General features: G+C 41.9%; 1 protein-coding gene across 1 annotated transcript in view; it reads left to right on the top strand.

Moving 5' to 3' along the window:
• LOC131928682 (zinc finger protein 236) overlaps positions 1-23,587 on the top strand; it is a 39,614-nt gene extending 16,027 nt beyond the window's left edge. Inside the window, exons 2-3 of the mRNA XM_059284765.1 lie at positions 14,318-15,669; positions 15,739-23,587. Coding sequence (XP_059140748.1) covers positions 14,508-15,669; positions 15,739-17,939 — 3,363 coding nt within the window. The 5' untranslated portion in view covers positions 14,318-14,507 and the 3' untranslated portion in view covers positions 17,940-23,587. The remainder of the gene's footprint in view (positions 1-14,317; positions 15,670-15,738) is intronic.
• The last annotated feature ends 112 nt before the right edge of the window (positions 23,588-23,699 follow it).

Here is a 23,699-nt window from a genome sequence, read left to right as displayed (position 1 = left end):
GTTTTTATAATTTGTTTACTAATTAGTGTTTTTATAATTTGTTTACTTATTAGATTGTTTTTATAATTTGTTTACTACACGTTTGAGTCACGTGATGACGAGAAATGACTTATTGATTAGTCGTACCCACATATTCGAATATTGAGTATCGTATGTCACGATTTGGTTAAACGTACACACTTCATCCACTGTCAATTATTTCTACAAAATGTTTCACATGTGGGCGGGGTGAGGGTGGCTAACAAGTTTGAATAAATGTGTGAATCGTCCTGTGTGTGTGTGGGGGGGGGGGGGTAAGGTTCACGGGTCATGTACTATGACCGGTGTCTATGTGTCTATTGCCATACACCTAAACGGTCCAGGTAAACGGTCCAGGTAAAGTTTGTTTGCTGGGGTCCAGGCTGTCTGCCTGTTTGCCCAGGGTCCGAGCTAGATGTAGGTCACCTTAGATTAAAAGAATGGCTTGCTGTTGGTGTAGGTATGTCCAGATTTTTTTGTTGGGCTAAATATAGCACGCCTCGTATCCACTTGTTTATTTTGAATAATGTATCTTTAGTTTCAAGATCGAGCTTATTTATACCACCGACAATTTTCGGTGTCACAATCTACGATATTGTGTTAAGAATATTTTCATCTTTTGTGTGCATTTAATTGATTTAATTTAATTGATTGTTCAGAACCAAGAAAAAAATGTCCCTACTTGGAGTATTTTTGAGAAAGAAAACTTTGTTTTAATTTACCAACACTTTTAAAAAATATTGCACCTCTTGTGCTGTCCCCCCCCCCCCCCCCCCCCCCACCCCCATATTTTTGTCTGTTGCCCAATTCTGCGCCCCTAAAGTTTTATTATTCAAAGTTCATGACCCCGGTAGGTCTTCATATCTGTAGCAGTCGACACAACAGCCAGTAGGTCGTTATCAAACACCTTTGTACAGCCAACATCTGTTTTAATTTCTCCTTAATTTTATTTGCTTAATGTTGAACCCTCGGGTCGCAGGTCAGCTCGTCACCACGCTCGTACAACGAGGCGAGCGAGCGAGGGACTGCGCGGGTAGCAGCGCCGAGTCCAGCCACCTACCACTGATAGTACTATTTTTTTTATTATAACTACTAGCAGTGAGAGAAAAAATAAGGGGGAGGTGCGTTGGTAGGGGGAGAGGGGGGGGGGGGAGAATCGCGATAGATTTTTTTTTCTTTTTTTCCTTCTCGCTTTTCACCGTGTTGTGTCAGTGAGGCGAAGGAGATCCGGTCGTGGCCGAGGGGATACCGTATTGCGCCGGAGCGTTTTTCCAGTGTTGTTGTTTGCGGCGAGCTTGTGTGCAGTCAGCGACTGGACCATGTAGCGGCTAGCTGGCGCTTTTTAGTTTCTTATAACTTGTGTTTTTTAGTTTTTTATTTTAAGTTTGGCTTTGGCCACTTTCGGCTTTTGGTTAAGGATGGCGACACAACACGAGTTTCATATAAGATTGTGAGGTGTTAGGTAAGTGATTTAATTAGCTTTAATTAATTAACGATGTCATTGTCGCTAATATTGCAGATTGCAGGAATTTAATAATTTAATTGAAATAATTTTCAATTTACAACTGCACATCGGAGCGTATGTATCAAATATAAGTTGATTAATTTCAACCATTAATTTAAACGGGCAACTTATTTCCTTAAATACAACGGAAAGATTGTCTCGAATTGATTAAAAAAAAACGGAATAGATCTATATCACACAAGAATTTAGGCACTATATTTAATCTAATATTAAAAATAAATATTTTATTAAATTTACATAACAATTTTTTTTCTCCAAATGTAAACGTTTTCTAAAAGTTGCGTCAAAAACTACAGAACGTCTTTAAACCACGCCCCGAAACCAAACCACGCCCCGAAACCAAACCACGCCCTGAAATACAATTTTTAAAAATGTATCGGTACTCTGTGTTGACAGAAATACTCGTCCGTTTGTTTTATAGACATCATTAGCCATTATCATTAGCGGAAGCAATTATATCCGCCATTTGTAAACCACTCGGGCCCCGTGTGGTTGTATGGTCACCACACAGCCACATCATAGACTTACACTACAATCTATTTATAGACTGGTGATATGGTACTACCCCCCCCCCCCCCCCATACATGTTATCATACCCCTCCCCCCCTTTCAATCAACGATTGTATTTTATGAAACGTCGCACAATGCACGTCATTTCTAACATACACGTTCAACGTCACAATTAGTTGATTTGTCTATGTGGATATACACGACGTACACCATTGTGTGTGTGTGGGGGGGGGAGGCTACCCAATCCTTCTGATCGTTGGCTTATATCGTCTAGGGTTAGGTTTTAGATCTAATCATGATTTGCATGTTGGTGAGTACCTAAAGCGACACATATTTTAGTTGCGTAACTTGAGGTTGTATACCAAGAATCTTGTGTGAGCAAATACGTCAATCGCCTTGCTTACATACATACTTACATAATTCTCGCCTTTCTTACATACTTACATAATTCTCGCCTTTCTTACATACTTACATAATTCTCGCCTTTCTTACATTCATACATACATGTTTATATAATTTATAATTACGTGATATTTAAATATAATTTATACATGAATTTCAATACAAATAGGATGCCAGTTTTAAATTATCTGACGTTAACGGAATGAGATGCGTGTTTTAGCCGTGGGACCGTCATTTATTTGATGGAATCTTGAGCGTCCTTTAACTCATCATGGCGTTAAGATAATGACCAAGGCCGTAGTAGTAGTTCTATCGTCATATGTTTAAATAGTGTCTTGTTATTTCTACAGTAGAAACATAATTCTTCTTGAATTGTATGACACGCTTTACACATTGTATACTTGTGACAAGTTTTAATTGTATATTTATGACAAGTTTTAATTGTATATTTATGACAAGTTTTAATTGTTTATTTATGACAAGTTTTAATTGTTTATTTATGACAAGTTTTAATTGTATATTTATGACAAGTTTTAATTGTATATTTATGACAAGTTTTAATTGTATATTTATGACAAGTTTTAATTGTATATTTATGACAAGTTTTAATTGTATATTTATAATTGATTTAGCAGCCGACAACGACCGTTGTTGTAGAGCCAGCGCGTGAACAGCCGCCAGCTAATCTCCCGTGTTCACGTGTTTTGCTAAATCAGCCTCAAAATTTTTTCTAGCAGACGTGTGTTCAATTATTTTATCCTGAGTCAGTGTCTAGCCCTAGCCTTGCAAGTATATCCGAGTGACACACCACACATTACATACTTGTGTGACAAAACTAATTAATTAATTATTGTATGGTAAAACACGTAAGTATAGAATGGTAAAACATAATTATTGAGTGGTAAAACATAATTATTGAGTGGTAAAACACATCTCATAATTATTGAGTGATTAAACACATCACATAAATATTGAGTGATAAAACACACCATATAATTATTGAGTGGTAAAACACTTCACATAATTGAGTAAAAACACACCACATAATTATTGAGTCGTAAAACACATCACAAAATTGAGTAAAAACACACCACATAATTATTGAGTGGTAAAACACATCACATAATTATTGAGTGGTAAAACACATCACATAATTATTGAGTGCTAAAACACATCACATTATTATTGAGTGCTAAAACACATCACATTATTGAGTGGTAAAACACATCCCATAATTATTGAGTGGTAAAACACATCACACAATTAAGTAAAAACACATCACATAATTATTGAGTGATAAAACACACCACATAATTATTGAGTGATAAATAACACATAAGTTACGTGTTAAAAACCCCTATCCCGCAGAAACTCAGGAATCCTAGTTCACGACCAACCCCTCTCCTCACATACTAAACACCCCTACCCCGCCACCCACGCCTCCCCAAACACCTACAAATACCTGCTTGAGCCCATACAAAATCATGTAAGTGCATGATCTCTACCCCCCCCCCCCCCTCCCCCAACCCTCAGCGTATTAAACGTTGGAGGTAACCAACCAAGCGTGACGGGCAATAAATGCCCCACCTCCCCCACCACCCAGCAATGTTACCTTTCCATGACTCCTGGTTAGTTAACCAGGTCAGGGGTTGCCGTAGGTGCACATGCGCAGAACGTTGTTTAGCTCAGTAACCTTCACTACGAATGTACTGTGCCCTCCCCACCCTTACACAGCAAGTGAACGATCCTCCCCCCTCCCCCACCTCCCGAGTTATCTGGTCAAACGTTTTTCTGTCAACGATATTTCGTGACTAATCCAGGCGGTACCACCGTATTTAACCATCAAAGGCGCAAATGAGTCTGGACATGTCGCAAAAAAGGCGTATCTGTGGTCCCCGACCCCCCCCCCCCCAACCCTTCTCTTTTGAAATGGTCTAGTTTAGTCATAGAGTTGCTTGAATGCTCGGGGAGGGGGGATGTAGGTGTGAGGGGTCACAGCTGTAGCATGACCGCACGCCTCGTGTCGTGGACGTCACACATGGCATGCGTGAACATCACGTTATGCGTGAACGTCACGTTATGTGCGGACACACGTCTGAACTAGCTTGACGTCATACAACTTTTTGCTCCGACATTTTTAATTTGCTAATTTCTGTTCTAATTTTACATACGATAGTTTTTACACGTTTTGAAATAATTATTAATCATTAATAATAATAATTGTTAGCCTGATTGCATTAGCAAAACCTTCATATTTTAACAACACAAAAGTGAAGGCCTGCATCGTGCTGATGCAATACCACAACTAACGGTCACTTATGTAGCCCTTCATTATGTTACGTCTGCATCGCAACAGCCGGTGTAAATATGGTCCCCCCAATATGCCCCCCCCCCTTAACAACCTCTATATATTCAAACACCTGTATATCGCAGACCTCTACTGATTTCCTGTGTGATAGCCGTCAGACACTGACCCCCCCCCCTCCCCACCCCCCCCCCACCCCACACCCCCCCTTACCATCGCGTGGCTCATTAAGACTTTGCCCTGATATTTTTTGTCTAGTAATATGTTGACTTTGCTCCATCCTCCTGAAGCGACCTCTAGCACGCGACGTCATTGATCCGCCATGCTGGTGTCTTTAATGGCCGTCACTATTTTACCTTGTACAACAGACATGAGGTGTTTTAAAATTACCTGGACAGCATAAAGGTGTTTTAAAATTACCTGGACAGCATAAAGGTGTTTTAAAATTACCTGGACAGCATAAAAATAATTTAAAATTACCTGGGCAGCATAAATGTATTTTAAAATTACCTGGACAGCCTAAAGGTATTTTAAAATTATCTGGACAGCACTTAAAATTACCTGGACAGCATAAAGGTATTTTAAAATTACCTGGACAGCATAAAGGTATTTTAAAATTACCTGGACAGCATAAAGGTATTTTAGAATTACCTGGACAGCATAAAGGTATTTTAAAATTACCTGGACAGTATAAATGTATTTTAAAACTACCTGGACAGTATAAATGTATTTTAGAATTACCTGGACAGTATAAAGGTATTTTAAAATTACCTGGACAGTATAAATGTATTTTAAAACTACCGGGACAGCCAAAAGGTATTTTAAAATTACCTGGACAGCATAAAGGTATTTTAAAATTACCAGGACAGTATAAAGGTATTTTAGAATTACCTGGACAGTATAAATGTATTTTAAAATTACCTGGACAGCATAAATGTATTTTAAAATTACCAGGACAGTATAAAGGTATTTTTAGAATTACCTGGACAGTATAAATGTATTTTAGAATTACCTGGACAGTATAAAGGTATTTTAGAATTACCTGAACAGTATAAAGGTATTTTAGAATTACCTGGACAGTATAAAGGTATTTTAGAATTACCTGGACAGTATAAAGGTATTTTAGAATTACCTGGACAGTATAAGTGTATTTTAGAATTACCTGGACAGTATAAAGGTATTTTAGAATTACCTGGACAGTATAAAGGTATTTTAGAATTACCTGGACAGTATAAAGGTATTTTAGAATTACCTGGACAGTATAAAGGTATTTTAGAATTACCTGGACAGTATAAGTGTATTTTAGAATTACCTGGACAGTATAAAGGTATTTTAGAATTACCTGGACAGTATAAAGGTATTTTAGAATTACCTGGACAGTATAAAGGTATTTTAGAATTACCTGGACAGCCCACCTGACCAGCCAGGTATTTTACCATGACAGGACATTGATCCAGCAGGTATCCTTCTACCATTGTCCGACAATGGACTCGACCAAAATAGGTGTGTTATGTTGCTAGTAGATTTGCTATTTCAGGTTTAGTAGTGGGTGAGAATTAAAGCTAGGAGTGTTTGGAAACTTGGTTTAGGGATAAGGTTTGAAAGTTAAATTTATAGTTACCATCCAGTATCTTAACCCTCCTCTTCAAAAGATTTTTGTCGCATTTTTGGACGTCAAAAATCACCTAGTTGAGCACCGAATGATACCAGTTTTGTTCAATAGATCTACCACCCCTAAATGTAAATGGTATAACCCGCGTTAGAAAATCTTCCCGATAAAAGTTATAAAAACACGCGGCTCTGGCCACTCGTACTGTTTAATTAGATAATGGAACAATCATGGCAGACGACTGTACCGAAGTTCCGTTTTTCGTATGGCGAAAATTGCAATCGATAAACTGTCGTCTGAATCTTGAGTTCAGGTAAAATAATTTTATGTAGTTTTTAAGTGAAATTTGTTTTGTTTGAATTACCTTCGGTCATTTTCTGACCGCCTCCTGTTATAATGGCCATATTGGCTGTTTTTGTAAATAACATTTTGTAGCCAATATTTTTTGTCAAGCCTCCATAATACACACACACACACACACACAGAGAAATGCTCGCAGAGACACTGACAAATATATATATATATATGATTAATAAACAGAAAAAATATATAATTATACCCCCCCCCCCACTCATCTCTATTCCTTTCGTGTTCTAAAGACTCTTCTACAGCTTTATTTTGTACGCTAAAAGAGCGAATCTTTCCCCGAGCCCCCTGTCGTGTTTGAGCCCCTGCCGTGTCTGAGCGTGTGTACTGGAATGACTATATTTGGTACCAAGGACGGACTAATGAGTAACAGCCCTTGCATTTCCTGAGCGGCTCGCCATGCATCGATATGTCACAGTCGCCAGCAAAAATCGATATGATGGTGAGCACTAGTGGCTGGTTCCCGCTGAAAAAAAGTTACTATTTTATGGATTCTTCTGCCTTTAAAAAAATCGTTAGCAGCCGAATTGAGTTATGTCCCCGTTTGGTCGGGTTAACCGCTCATCTCCCTTAGAAACAGGAGTTTGTTCTCCTGCTTCTAAAGTCTATTATATCTTTAATTCAAGAAACAAACAAATACATTGTCGTGTAGTTTTTCCAACACATTTTTAAATGATGTTAGGCCTAGTGTATTGATGTTAGGCCTGGTCTGTTGATGTTAGGCTTGATATTAGGCCTGGTGTATTGATGGTCGACCTAGTGTATTGCGCTTCTCACAATACAGCCTCCGAGTCCTGAAATTATTGATCAAGTTTCCATCAAGTTATTGATCAAGTTTTTACCTTGAGTGGCACCAGCTGTGCCTTGCACAGTTGTGCGTCCATCTCAACAAAAGCCGACGTGTGCGTGCGTCATTATCGTCTGCTACAATGGTCACACCTCCAACCTAACGCTTTACAAACTTGATGACATCTGGAAGCGATTTAATGATGTGTATTATCTACTACTCCGTAGCTACGATAATGAATCTTCCTTTCAGTAGAATAAAATCTGTACCAAGTAGTGAAGATGTATTGTAGTTCGATCTAGCGCTGTGTTATTCAACTCTAAATATACGTCGGTTTGATTCAATATGATGTGAGCGAGTAAAGTCTATGCTATATTGCTTGTCCTTAACCTATGGTGTGGTAGGGCTGGTTGTATGGCTGGTTGTGAAGTGTCTACACCGTCTAGCTTGGGTGGAGACACAATGGATGCAGGCTAGCTGTGGTGGCATCTAGAGATGTTGTGTGGAAGACACAATGGATGCAGGCTAGCGAAGCCTCAAGTCAAGAGGGAAAATATCTTTAGCGTCAAAGTAAACTGATAGTCACGGCGGGGGGAGGGGGGCGGTGGGGGGAAACATCAATCCCAGTGTCCGCGGTACCGATAGCTGCTTGCTAGCAGACGACAAATCAATGAACTCACTAGACGCATCAGACGCCGTTATGAAAAAATAAGCTTTGTACAGATTCTGGGATGTACAAGTCCCAGGCACTTGTTCAAAACATTTCACTTAATGAGTTTAACATTCATCGTGTCATTTAGCCTGTCAGATGAAATTTCAGGCGAGGAAATTTGCGTACTAATGCAAAATCAATGTCTTAATGAACTTGAGCGTTGTTAAATTTGTAGCAACCATTGTGTGCGTCTTGTGTAATGTTACGCTCAGAACTAGTTTAGTGGCTGTAGTTTTATTCATCTGTGGAGAAACACGAACAAAACATTGTTGATGAACTTGAACAAAACATAGTTGATGAACTTGAACAAAACATAGTTGATGAACTTGAACAAAACATAGTTGAGGAACATGAACAAAACATAGTTGATGAACTTGAACAATTAGTTTGTGGTCGCATGTTGGTAGGCTCTAGTGAAATTGACGATAGATGGAGTAGAGTAGACCAGCGTGTGTTTAAAATGTTTCCAACTCTCGAGCGAGACTTGAACCCACGACCTCTGGTGCTGCACTAGCGGGGTTGTCCGAGGCCACACGTCTATCCAGGTCAGTGGGAGTGTGGGCCGTGGCCAGGTCAAAGTTTGGTCGTTAGGGAGGGGGAGGGAGGTGGAGGGGGGGGGCGCATGCATAGTCAGCCTTAATGGTCTCGGCGGTAGATACTGTCGGGGCGCTGTTAGGGTCATTGTGGGTTAGGCTCAGCGTTACAGATTGACTGGTTACAGTAACTGGTTAAATTAACCGGCTAAATTAACTGGCTAAGTTAAATGGCTAAGTTAAATGGCTAAGTTAACTGGCTAAGTTAACTGGCTAAGTTAACTTGTTAGACCGCCGTAAAACATAGAACGTTGACCCCACCAAATGCTGAAGTAGATTAATAATCCTTGAATTAATCATCAAAACTATTTCTCACGTCTCCCACAAATTGTCATTATCATCTCCTGAATGTTGATTGGCTGCTGTAATTTAGTTTTAATTACCACACATTTTTACTTTATAATTTAATTACCAAACTTTTTACTTTATAATTTAATTACCACACATTTTTACTTTATGATTTAATGAGTTTTACCATGCAATTTTTCAACCCAGCTTTATTGGCATGTTTTCTGTCCTCACAAAGTTCTGTGAACACGTTTTCCATTGTTTTTGTGTGGCATGGGGGGGGGGGGGGGCATTTCTTGGTACGTTTTATAACAAAATATTTAAGTAAAAACGCGCTGATTCAAGATGGCTGGTCCCCCACCCCGCCTGCCCCACCCCCGCTAGCCCCACCCCCGCTTGCCCCACCGTTATCTGTATGGTCCAATCGATATTAATAACAGCAAGACCTAGTTGTGGATCAGTCTAATGATTGTACCAAAAACCGCAGCGCCATTATCCCGTCCCCGGGATTTGAAGCCGGCCAGCAGGACAGGCTATGACGAGAGATGGCCGGGACCCGGCGATAATCCGGGCATTAGTTGAAAGATTATCTCCGCCCATCAACCCACCATTCGTCAAACCAGGGTTGAAATATTTTTTTACCATCTAACTGGGGGGGGGGGGGGGGGGGGTATTAAATACGTTACCAGCGTGGCCGCTAAACCCAGACACAAATCTATTCCATTATTTCACAATCTTGCCCACACAATTTCATGTCTTCACAAAAGTTGCCTACTATTTCTTTATAATGTAATTTTAGAAAATAAAGTTTGTAGGTATATATAAACTTATATTTTTTATATCACACTGCACCCATTAAATTAAATTCCTTAATTGCTTTATTATTTACAATTCTTAACCGTTTAAATACCATGTTAAAAAAATCTCTAGCGATGTCAGCGCTAACCCACGAAAACAAACTGCTGGCCACTAAACCACGACAACTAACCCACGGCCACTGACCCACGGCCACTGACCCACGGCCACTGATCCACGGCCACTGACCCACGGCCACTGACCCACGGCCACTGACCTACGGCCACTGACCCACGGCCACTGACCTACGGCCACTGACCCACGGCCACTGACCCACGGCCACTGAACCACGGCCACTAAACCACGGCCACTAACCCAGGGCCACTAACCCACGGCCACTAACCCCCGGCCACTAACCCCCGGCCACTAACCCCCGGCCACTAACCCCCGGTCACTAAACCACGGCCACTAACCCAGGGCCACTAAACCACGGCCACTAAACCACGGCCACTAACCCAGGGCCACTAACCCACGGCCACTAACCCCCGGCCACTAACCCCCGGCCACTAACCCCCGGCCACTAACCCACGGCCACTAACCCACGGCCACTAACCCCCGGCCACTAACCCCCGGCCACTAACCCACGGCCACTAACCCACGTCAACAAACTGCTGGCCACTATCCATGGCCTTAGACTGGACGTTCCCACGCCTCCAGTACACGCCCGCATGTCAGGTCACATGATCTAACCCTGCCTGCCCTGCTTGCATCTATTTTTACTCACTTAAAACGTGCTCTTGTCCGATAGGTCATCGACCGGGCCGTCCAGGCAAGTCACTGACAGGTAAAAATGCTCCTCATACCCCCTCGGGGAGTTCCCCCCGCCCTACCCAGAATTCCACCCCCACCCCACGTGTTGTGTATCGCTCCCTGTTGCTGCAGGGTGCAAGCGCGTGAGGCAGGCTGCGGGATGCAGTCAAGCCGCCGTCTCGTGCAGTCGATATCGTGGCCTCCGCCTCCGCCTCGCTCCCCCCCCCCCTACCTTAGACCTCATTATCCCATCATTCTGACTGTTGCAGGGTAGGACCTCAGAGGACATGTATTTAGTTAAGTGACCCCCCCCCCCTCTCCCGGAGAAAAACGTCTGAAAAACATACTGATTTCACCAAATCACATGAAGCAGTTCTAGCCTCTAGATTCAAGCTTTCGTCTGTTGCGTGTTGTACTACCTAAGGATGGCCGGCACCCAACAACATGGGCTGGCTTGTGTGAGTTGGTGGGGGTGGGGGGTCACGGCCGGCAACAAATAGCATGTGGTGTTTTGTTAGGTACATCCAACCCGTCCAACCCTCCAACCCAACCATAGTTTCTTTCATGCATCTATTCGCGATGTATGAACGAAATAGAATTTATGAAGAAATTATATTTTTATAACGGAAAATTTAGTCCGTCCCTTCCCCGAAAATAAGCCCCCCCCCCCCCACCACCTTCGGAGAAAAAAGTCTGAAAGAAACACTGGACCTATCTGTGAGATCGATTATGAGACGTGAGTGAGTGAAACATGGCCGACTGACCAATACATTTAGGTCACACACCGGCTTTAAACTATTGCTGGCCAGCGGTCAACAGACGTTTGGACCCGTGGGAGATTAGCGCCCTTTCATGTTGAGAAACATTACCGCCCTTTCATGTATATGCCAATTAATGAAAACTATTAAATAGCTCAATAGTTTTGGTCTTACACTGGTCTATTTCGATACACGGAGGCAGTCTGTTCCCCCACCCAACCCATTTTATCTTGATCGAAATCTGCTGCAAGTGTACGACAGCAGACGATTGCGCGAGGCGGTTGTGGGTGGATCTATCTATGCAGTTTGCATCACGCCTGCTTGTTCGTTGTCTCGTGAACTCTTACATCGCAACGTAATCAATGCGCATGCGTGCGCGCGCGTGTCACGGGGAGTTCTAAAAGATATTACAGTAAAAATCTCCAATCGGCGTCCTCCATGTGCAGGCAAATCGCATCTAGGTTCTCGTGCAGGCAAATCATAAGTTGCTGCGTCGTCTGCTCCGTTCAGCAGGTCGCGTGACAAGCATGCACTTACGCGTATGGCTGATCCGGCGCAGCTGTGATTTCTATTGGCGAGCAGACGACTGTGACATCGTACCAGAATTTACGACGTGTTTTTGTCATCGCTCCCCCCGCTGGGCCCGTGAAAGTAAAAAGTCAGGGAATATAGAACGTGATCAGGGAAGATAAAAATAGACCCGATGCGAAGATACAGTGTATTGGCTGAATTTTTTTGACAATTAATTGAATTAAAACATGACCGTCTGGTGGTGGTGGGTGGGGGGGGGGGGGGGGGTGAGATTTAGCTGACTGTTCTTACATGTATCTGCTGAGCTAATTAGATTTTTTAAGCTAATTAATTAAATAAAAAACCGATGTTCTAGTAACAGCCGTTGCTCTGTTTGGGAGAGTGGGGTGGCTCCATTGTTAGGGGTGGCTCCCAGGGGCGTAGCGAGGGGGGGGGGGCGGGGGGTGCGGACCGCACCGGGTGACACCATTTAGGGGGGGTGACACCAAGGCAAAAAATAGCAAAATATATAGAGAAAAACTCGAGGGGGGGGGGTGCAAATCGAAAGTTTGAGGGGGGGTGCAAATCGAAAACTCGAGGGGGGGGGTGCAAATCGAAAGTTTGAGGGGGGGGTGCAAATCGAAAACTCGAGGGGGGTGCAAATCGAAAGTTTGAAGAGGGGTGCAAATCGAAAACTTGAAAGTTTGTCCCTGGGAAGGGTCTCTATGCCTCTGGGGGGGGGGGGGGTGACACCATTAAGTGCCGCACCGGGTGACACCCGACCTCGCTACGCCACTGGTGGCTCCAGCATTGTTAGGGGTGGCTCCAGCATTGTTAGGGGTGGCTCCAGCATTGTTAGGGGTGGCTACATGGTCAGGGGTGGCTACAGCATTGTTAGGGGTGGCTCCATTGTTAGGGGTGGCTCCATTGTTAGGGGTGGCTCCATTGTTAGGGGTGGCTCCATTGTTAGGGGTGGCTCCATTGTTAGGGGTGGCTCCATTGTTAGGGGTGGCTCCAGCATTGTTAGGGGTGGCTCCATTGTTAGGGGTGGCTACATTGTTAGGGCTGGCTCCATTGTTAGGGGTGGCTCCATTGTTAGGGGTGGCTCAATTGTTAGGGGTGGCTCCATTGTTAGGGGTGGCTCCAGCATTGTTAGGGGTGGCTCCATTGTTAGGGGTGGCTCCATTGTTAGGGGTGGCTCCATTGTTAGGGGTGGCTCCATTGTTAGGGGTGGCTCCATTGTTAGGGGTGGCTCCATTGTTAGGGGTGGCTCCATTGTTAGGGGTGGCTCCATTGTTAGGGGTGGCTCCATTGTTAGGGGTGGCTCCATGGTTAGGGGTGGCTCCATGGTTAGGGGTGGCTCCATGGTTAGGGGTGGCTCCATGGTTAGGGGTGGCTCCATGGTTAGGGGTGGCTACAGCATTGTTAGGGGTGGCTATAGTTAGGGGTGGCTCCAGCATTGTTAGGGGTGGCTATAGTTAGGGGTGGCTCCAGCATTGTTAGGGGTGGCTATAGTTAGGGGTGGCTATAGTTAGGGGTGGCTATAGTTAGGGGTGGCTACATTTTTAGGGGTGGCTCCATGGTTAGGGGTGGCTCCATGGTTAGGGGTGGCTACAGCATTGTCAGGGGTGGCTATAGTTAGGGGTGGCTATAGTTAGGGTGGCTACATCATCCACGCAAAACCACCATCAACGTATGCTACTCATAACAATTTCTTGCCTCCATTGTCGCGCCCCCCACCCCATCCCCTACTGAGGTTGCAAGTTATGCACAAGTGGACTGGTCCGGCGCTGTTAAAGTTGGTCCCAGTCGATATACATGGGGAGTTAAGTGAAGGCTCCGGCCGCTGGGGAGGGGCATGAGTGGGGCTAAAGATGAGGCTGCCTGCTGAAGATACCCTCCAATTATGTCGATGGGGATTCTCTTGCCTAATTTTAGGCCCAAAAAAAAAAGTTAAAAATAACCTGTTGTAAGAGCACACAAAATCACGTGACTTTTTATATTAGAAGAGGGACTAGTCGGTCAGCTGCCCCCACATACATTGCTAACACTAACCCTAAACCCTAATCCTAACCCTAATCATTAATCCTATATTTTATTGTACTTAGGCCATGTTTATTAGTTTACTACTTAATATCGCTCAGAAATAAAATATGGATTTGGCTAAAGTTTGTGCTAGGTTTAGAATTTAGACCGTTTATGGAATATTCAGACCGGCTTTTAAGATTATTACGTACTGATTTGACCATTTAAACAATACTAAGACTGAAAAGATAAAAAAAAACTGAGATGAAAGTAGAACTTCAACCATTTTTTTGTACATTTTCAGAGCACTTATGAGAGGACAGCATGATGCGAGATGCATCTAGGAGAACAACTTGCCCAAACAAATCCACAACTACGCTCTATACACATCATCGGACTTTTTGGACAATTTTCGAAACAAAATCTTTACCACTCTCTTTGGAATCCCAGATTTTTCAGTAGCAGAAACCGTTGTGAATCTGCAGGCCAAACCCATGGCCAACAGAGGTTACCTCACCGCCCCCCACAGACTACTACCTGGCTACACATCCTTGTCCACATCCAGGAGTAGTGTGGGGGTCAACTCCAACTCGCAGTCTAGTCCAGAGTTTTCCTACGACGCCATTCCAAGATCGTTGTCAGACAGGAGCATCGGGAGAGAGAGCTCCGCCTACAGCAGATCTACCACCTCCACCAACCAGGCCCTAACCATGGCTTACCCTAACGTCAATGAATTTCCCTACGGTTTGTCTGGAGTCCAGATGCCAACCTATAACTTTGGCTCAGAATTGTACAACTACGTCAGCAATGGCTTCCCCAGGAAGTCTAGAATGTGCACGTTCTGCAACAAAGTCTTCACGAGATCCACAACCAGACGCTATCACGAGCGGCGATGTCCTCTGCTCCGCGCCTCCAACAGCCTGGCCAAAAATGAAGAAAACAACACAGCTGCAGCAGTGGCAGCCGCAGCAGCCCTGAAAGAGCAGCAGCAGAGGCACAAGGAAGTTTCCAGCAACCTCCCGTCTGCTCCACGTACAGCTAATCCCTCCATGTCGGCCGTTTCCCAGGAGAGAAACAGTCTGCCCTCAGCCCCCACCCCAGCATCACCCCCTCCACAAACCCTCCACCCAGCCTATCCCACATCTTTCCCTGCCACTACAGCTCTAGGCACGAGTCCATCCCGAAGTGCTGCTACAGCTTACAGCTACGCACACTACGGCTCCCATTTCTACAACTCCATATCAGCCGCTGCGCTAGCCTCCCTTGACCAAAACAGCAACACACTCCAAGCAAAGAAAGAGTCAGATTCCACCTCATGGACCTCCTCCCCTTCACCCTCCTCCAAAGGTCGAGACCACGTCAACCCCAGCTCTATTCTCGGCATAGCGTCCTTGTCCAAAGTGTTGGACTCTGGTGTTGACCTGACGGCCAAATACTGCGCTGACTTCAGCATCAGGACCCAGCCGCCCGTGTTCCCTACAAGTTCCTTACACAGCACGCCCAGATCTCCCGGCTCACCTGAGCCAGGCGAGACCAAGCCAGATAGAACAATGATGGACAGGTCCAGGGCCAGCCCACAGGACTTCACCAGAGGCCACCATGAGCGGGCGTCAAGTCATCATGAGCGGGCGTCAAGTCATCATGAGCGGGCGTCAAGTCATCATGAGCGGGCATCAGGTCTCCACGAACGGGCATCAGGTCATGAGCGGGATTGGCCCAAGGAAGAGTGCCCAGAAAAGATCACAAAAGCCAACATATCTGGAGCCAGGCTAAAAATGCCATCTGCATCACCCCCTCCCTTGTGGAGCAACAAAGCTAGGGTTGAACGAGCGCAAGAACAGTACATGTCAGTGCAACCAGTTGATGATGAAGAGGAGGATGAAGATGATGAAGAGGAAGATGAGGAAGAAGTAGAAGAGGACGAAGAGCAGTTCAATGAGGACAACCTCGGTGATGATGATGATAAAAAGTCCAATGGATGTGAGGCACCTCTGAAGAGAAGCCCCTCGTTTGATCCTTTAGTCTGTCAGTTCTGTCAAAAATCTTTCTCTGACACGATCACCCGCCAGGCACACGAGGCTCTCCATTCTCAGACCAAATCTTTTGCCTGTTCACTTTGTTCCAATGCGTTTCACTGTGCTTACAGTCTTAAAATCCACTTCTTGCGACACCACAATGAGGGACCCTACAAGTGCAAACAGTGCAGCCAGCCCTTTGAAGAGATTATGGCCCTGAAGGATCACCTCATCTCTGAACACTCTCTGCCCAAGCAGGAGATGTGTTCCCTCAAGTACTTCCCCCTCTTGGACAGCTCAGAGAACAACCCAAGCTTGCCACACAATTCAGCTCTGTCAGACGGGGAAGCAGATTCAAAGGAAAGAAATATGTCGATGCAGCGCCGAAGTGCAGACAGTTTGCCAGATGTCCTCAACCATTCTGACCAGACAACGAAGAAACTTCAAACCAACGAAATCGATTCCCTAGCTGGCGGTGACCTGGCTAACGAAGACACAGAGACGTGTAAAGTTTGTAACAAAACATTTGCTAAATCTTTTATCCGCTTCCACGAGAGGGCGCATGCAGACCAGAAACCCTACGAGTGTCCAATCTGCAACAAGAGGTTTGGCTACAAGAACAACATGAAGTCTCACATGAAGCTGCACCAGGGGCTCAAGCCGTACCAGTGCCAGATCTGTGGAGCCAGGTTTACCAGGGGCTCCACACTCCGCCGCCATGGACGTCGTCACAACATCTCCAGGAACTCAATGCTGGACTACGTGCTGTACGACCAAACAGGAGCTTCATCCAGGCCTGCTGTCAACAGCAAGTCAAGCACAGTTTCTCCCTCTGCTGGCTCACACTACACTACACAGAGCAGGAAGACTCCTACTGAGCAGACGTCAGCTTACACACGACCTGCCCCACCTGTGACAGAGACTGAGAAGTGCACCCCTACGGGAAAACGCACCCCACCCAAAAGCACTCCCCAGAACCTGTCCCCTAGGATGATGCCCAGTCAGCTGAGCACCCAGGCCATGTCTGGAAGTCTGGCAGCCGTGGCCGCTGCCAATTTGTTTGCCTACCCTGCTGCTGCGGCCCCACATCTGTACCAGTTCTACACCTCAGCCAATCAGCTCATGGGCTACTCTGCTTATGCTTCAAGTATAGCTCCAGCTGTCCAATCAGATGCCCTGAATCTTAGTTTGGGAAAAAGAAAATCCCCATTTGAGGATGTAGATAGCCAAATCCAAGAGAAAGTTCAGCGCAGAGAACCCGAAGTTCTGAATGGGGTGAGCCCAAGTAAAAAGTGGAGTCAAGAGCCTAAAATCAAAGTGGAAGCAGAAGAACCAGGAGAAATGATCAAAAGAGAAAAATCAAACCCATTTATTTTCAACTTCTCTCCAAAAGCTGAACTACACCAGAGTACAGCCTCCAACCAGAATGGCGTGCACCAGGAAAAGTTGTTTGAAAGTAAAGTTGAGTTAAAAATCTCAACCGAAGACTTCGGAGCTCAAGTAAATATCTGCTGTCCTAGTCCACACTCATCTCATCCAGCTGCAAGTCCACTTGGCCCCTCCTGCAATGGCACCAACCACCACCCCCATGCCAGCCCATCTGGACTGAGCTCACACAGCAGCCCAGCCAACTCCACCCACTCAGCCCCCAGCCCCAACAACATCAGCGAGCACCACCTGCAGGAGCTGCTGGTGTCCCTGCTGGCTGCTGGCCGCATGTTCCGCTGCGGCTACTGCGAGATCTACTTCACCGAGTACGCCATGTTCCGCCTGCACCAGAAGTACCACCAGTGCGACATGACGCGGCCTTTCCTGTGCTCTGTGTGTGGGGAGGACTGCAAGGACAAGACCTACTTCACTGTTCACCTGTCTGAACACCTGGGACTTGGTAACAAGGCAGGACTTGCTTGAACACCTGGGTCTTGGTAACAAGGCAGGACTTGCTTGAACACCTGGGACTTGGTAACAAGGCAGGACTTGTGGCCAAACTCACAGAATAAAGCCATCTATTTGAGAAATTTTCGAAGTTATTATATTTGAGAAATCTATCATGCCATTATATTTTGAAAAATGAACAAAGCCATTTTATTTGAAAATAAACAAGACCATTATACTTGAGAATGAACAAAGCCATTATATTTGAGAAATAAACAATGCCAATATATTTGAAAGATAGTATCATGAGGTTAAAATAACAAGTTGTGTTAACGATGAAGACATTGTTTTTGTTTGATGGCGATGTTCTCAGATACTATTCTGTAGTTAAAACTACTGGATATAGTTTGTGTATTTGCAGGAGATTCTAATTCTATTTGTCTGAATTTGTAATTGTTTCATTGTGCTGACGGCCGATCTTTCAGATGTTTTCTATAATCATCATCAGGGAATGTTTGTTTATCTTGACCTTTGTTGAACTTGCTTGTCTTTTCAAGGCTTTCAAGAGCTACTTTTAGATGCTGATAACGTTTCCAATTTGCATAATGCTACGGGTAATGAAGCTGTGTAAGGTTGAATTATTTTTCAACTTTGAATGTCTTGTCACTGCTGTTACCTCATGGGATCATATAGTTTTGTCATGCTTACACTGTTGCTTGCTCTTCAGCTTCGATTTTCATTTTTGGCCACAGTTTAAAAAGTAAAAATTTTGAATTAAAAATTTGATCAGTTCAATGATACTGCTGAAACTTTTGAGAAAATATTTGAATGATGAGAATTGTAAGAAAATAGTAACTATCTTGAGACATTGTTACTTGTTTTAAAAAAAGAAACCTAAACTTTCAGAAACAACTTTTCTTCCTATAAAACTACCTCAAGTATTGTCTATGTATATTTATATATGACCACAATGCAGGGATATATTGCTTTATACGCCATTGAATTCATGTTTTCTTTTTGAAAATAAATATGCATGTTTCATGTGAAATTCCTTTTTAATCTAAGTCACTGCCAAACAGTTCATTTGCTTCTAAGCTTTGAAATGAATGTATGTCTAGATGCTACAGTTCTTGGCTACATCTGGCTCTCCCTAGATGAGATGATGTGTTTCTAGATCATAAAACTGCATTTAACTGGCCCCATGGTCATTAGCCAAGCCTCAAAATAGAATAGTCAATGTTGCCAGCTTTTTAATAAGTTGCCAGTTTGACCACCAGCTGTTTGAGTTGGTTTCTCCCATCATACATGGCTAGAGTAGGCTGGTGGAGACAGTATTACAAAAGTCATCATTACATGAATACGGGTGCACTAGTATACACGTTTTCTTTCAATTTTGTCCAAGACTTGATTGACCAAACTTGTAGCCACAGATTTTTTCTTTCAAATAAATTTATTTATTTTGTACTGACAATACGGGTAACAAAAGTCCAGTGAGCGACAGCTTGTGATGTTTGCATTAGATCTCAGGCTTTCTACTGCATTTTTTTATACTGCAATTTTGTTTCTTGTCAATAGTCACTGTTTTTATTCTACAGATAATTTTAAATGCACTATTAAAAACAAAAATTCACATTTTTTTGAAAAGAAACAAATTGTTTCATTTAAACTTATTGTAAGTAATCTCTCAGGAAATTGTAAATATACTTTTCCCTATTTTCTAAAATCTATAATTTAATGTATTATTTATTATTTTGAAAAAAGGTATTTACAGTTTGCCATTACATTTTAATATTGCTTAAATGATTGTTACATGTTTAGGGCATTGTTTCAACATTTTGTAATGAATTGATATAAACCAATTGATAAAGATTATCTATATAATGAACAGAAAAAACTAAGTGACAGATCCTGTATGAAAACAAATGACAGTTCCTATCTGTATGAAAACAAAATGACAGATCCTATATGAAAACAAATGACAGTTCCTATCTGTATGAAAACAAAATGACAGATCCTATATAACTAAAACTTGTCAGAGCATGGACTTTTGTCAAATTATAAAGTAATATGGCCAAGCCTTAGCTATATTCATTAAAAAATTGTTTTCATGCCCATTCAGACTGTTTTTTATTGTTAAAATCAGTCCAATGAAAATATCAAATTCTGGATACAGTATTTAAATTTAATAATCTGCATTTAGAAAAAAATTTTAATGATTTTATTTCTGCACCATTTGAATCTTGCGTGTTTCCGCTGTTGTTTGTTAGTTTGTCTGCCTAGATTCAATGTTTAATGTCAACCCAAGTTTTTTTAAGCATATCTTTCTGCAGTGATAATGCATTCTATATATCTAAACTCAGGAAAGACAACTCAGGTGATCCATAGAACTATTTGTAAATATGTGTCTTTAATCTCACTCTACACACATGTTTAGAGATGAGCATCTGTTTGATTTCCTTTGTGCCACCTTCACTTTGTAATACATTAAAAACAGAAATCTAAAAAATCTTGAGAAATTTGATCTCTGGTGCAATGTTGACTCACCAAGTTTTGTAGCTCAGGAATTGTTGGACCTCAGGTTTCATTTTTAATAAAAGCTTTTTCTATCATTTAGATATCAAATATAAATGCTGCCACAAATTGTGTACATTGAGAAAAGTTTTCTATTGCTTGCCCACATCCCGCCTATCAAATGACTAGTTGTACATTCAGCATTTTTTAACATTGTTGACTTTTAAAGTTTGCTTCTGCGATTATTGCTTTGTAATTTTTAAGCAGAAGGAAATCTCAGAACAAATAACACAAATTTATCACCTGTATTAATTAATTATCTTGTTAATAACTTATTTGCATAATTCAAATGGTAGCGGCTTGCTGATCTCAGGAATGAAACATAAGCATATTATAACTTGGTTTTTCAGACGAAAAATAATGAAAAACACTAAAGCTTGTTATTTAAACCAACCTTTTATTCATTGCATTCATTATGTTAAAATTACACAGAAACTTTTATTCAGTAAACTCTGGTATTAACTTGAAACATAATGTTTAAGATCAGTCAATTTTTCAAAATTTTTTCCAAGTGTACCTCGACTCATGAGATGAAGAATGGTTGGATCCAATTTAATGTTCAGTTTTCTGTTCTGTTTACATAACATAGTATTTATGAAACATTTTTAATTTGTAAAAACTAATCAGCATTGAGAATAATTTCACATCCCCATTCATGAAACAGATTGTGTTCTTGTTGTTTCATGGGAAAACTTGATTTCATCAAATTATGGACTACTGTTTTTCTAATGACATAATATTTTTCACCCACTACCTCGTCACTGTCCATTCATGCTACTTTATAACTGGCTATTTATAGCTAATTGGCTGGTCCTAAAACTGAAATTTAAATAATGGCTTTCATTTTCTGTTATACAAACTCTGTTGTACCTGTTGTTAGCAGTTGCTAAGTTGTCCCCACCCCCTCTTACCTCCTCCCCCCTCACTCAGGCCATAATAAATGGATTCAGTGTGATACTTGTATACCAAAATAGCTTTGAAACTTTGTATATTTGATAGCTTTGAAACTTTGTATATTTAATAGCTATGAAACTTTGTATATTATATGACAGCTTTGAAAATTTGATTGTAAATTTCATGTCTTTTTTCTACATGCTTTGTTTATATTTTTAAAAATAATTTTGTATCCAATGTTCAAGTTGGTTGCTAAGTTACAGGCAGTTTTGTTTGGCCTAGTTTATTTTTGTGTGTGCCGACAATTGCTGTAAAATGGAAGGGTCAAGCATGAACTACTGTGTCCAATTATGGTCAGTGAGTCTGGTTGTCAACGGCTCTTGTTTGGTTCTTGTCAGGTCCTTGAGAGAAAATTTGCTTCAGACATTTTTTAAAGTTTTGGGGCATTTACAGACTTGAAACAAATCTGTACAAAACCACTTTCTAACCTTTAAGAGAAACTCAGGTATTAAACATATCACAAAGACTAAAATTTTTAAATTTAGAGAAGTTGTTTTTTGTCCTTGTACATTAGAAATTCATGATATTCAATATCATAGTAGATCACTTTCAAACAGACACTTTTAGTTCTGATAGCATTCCAAGTAAGATTTGCCATTTGTTCTACAAGCTTGTGGGCCATCCACACTAGCTGTGGGCCATCCACACCAGCTGTGGGCCATTCACAAGACACTGCACTGAAGGTCACTCAGATATTTTTGGTCTTATTTTGTGCTGTTGTCAGTTGATGACCATAAAAGTGTAATTAGTTAATTAGTGTAATTAATTAATGTCAATGAGTTTCAAATTTGAAACACAGAGTAAATGAAAGGGTGTTATACAATTTCTGTAGAAAGGATATATATATGTTCATTATATTTCAAATTTCTTCTTAATCTGTTTAATATTTTAATTATAATTCAAACTTCCTGTTTATCTGTTTAAAAATTGTCGTAAACCTTGTATGACTTTCTTTAGTTTTCAATGTTTAAATTGATGTACTCAATTGATCTGCTTTTTTTTTCTCTTTAAAATTTCTATACATAAAATTTTCCTCCTTTTTGCCATAATCATTATTTAATTTTTTTGTGAAAACCGCAAGTGAGAAGCTTTTATTTTCTTTTCTGTAAAGATTTGCATGTATTTATGTGTAGCCTCTCTAATTGTCACTCACCATTCACTACATTGGCATAGCGTCATTTGCTAAAAAAATTTTTTTGTTGTCAATCAGCATTTATGAAGGTTGCTATGGCAACCAATGATATTCTTAATGTATAGGATATTTTTCATGTTAATATTGTTTGAAAGTGTTTGATAGATGTTCACTAGTGGGTGTAGCCTCGGAGCTTGTACAATCATTGGCTGAACAGGGGGGTGTATAAACCCAAAAGATTGGGGTGATTGTGTACTCTCCAGTTGAGATCAGTTACGTGCTGATTCTAGCCAAGCTCCAGGTTCAATTGATTGTTTTTATATTTGTTGATGAAGTTTGTCAAATTGTAATCCACTATGTAGTTACCTGTACAAATATCACCGCCATTTGGCAAGTTATTTTTCTGTGTGCTTTACAGCATTTAAATATTGTTTCTATTTTATTTTAATAAGCATTGGGACACTAGGAAGTAAAACAAACAGCAAAATTCTGTCTTAAGTGAAATATTTGAGACTGATAATTTAGGAAAATTAAGACAAGTAAAATGAGTACTTTAAACTGAAAACTTTTGTCATATTCCCAGGCACAGTTGGGGTAGATTTGGTTAGTCCAGGCACAGTTAGGTATGAATAGTTAGCTGTGGTAGCCTATATATTGTGTCAATCATTATGTCACATTGTATAGCCTTTTTGTGTTAACATTTCTAATCATCTTGCTTCGATGTGTGTCAACTCAAGCATTGTATCTATGTATCATTTTCTTTAGTTATTTCTATTTGTGCTGTACGCTAAAGTAGTGGCGTGGGTCCCAGAGATGACCTCAACACCAGTGGTCACTCATGGTAGTCAGCAAGGTCAGGCCATTACTGTTGGTCAACTGTCCATTAGCCAGGGTATGGGTGTGTGGCTTGTGTCCACTGTGTTGTCCACCTCTGGAGCCCACAGCTGCTCCAGCTTCATGTCATCTAGTAGATCAAGTTTAGCAGAGAGGGGAGGGCAGTCAATTATTAAACATACTGTTCCATTGAGAGGATTGTTGCTTTCTTTTCTTGTTGGTGTGGAAGTTGTGTGTGTAGACCAGTACAGCCATCTAGCTAGCCACCCCCCCCCCCCCCCCAAATGTTTTTATTAAACAAGAGT

Source organism: Physella acuta, unplaced genomic scaffold (assembly GCF_028476545.2).
Source record: "Physella acuta isolate Inbredline_101_S28 unplaced genomic scaffold, ASM2847654v3 ptg001531l, whole genome shotgun sequence".
Taxonomy (NCBI): Eukaryota; Metazoa; Mollusca; class Gastropoda; family Physidae; genus Physella; species Physella acuta.
This window is presented reverse-complemented; position numbering and strand designations above follow the sequence as displayed.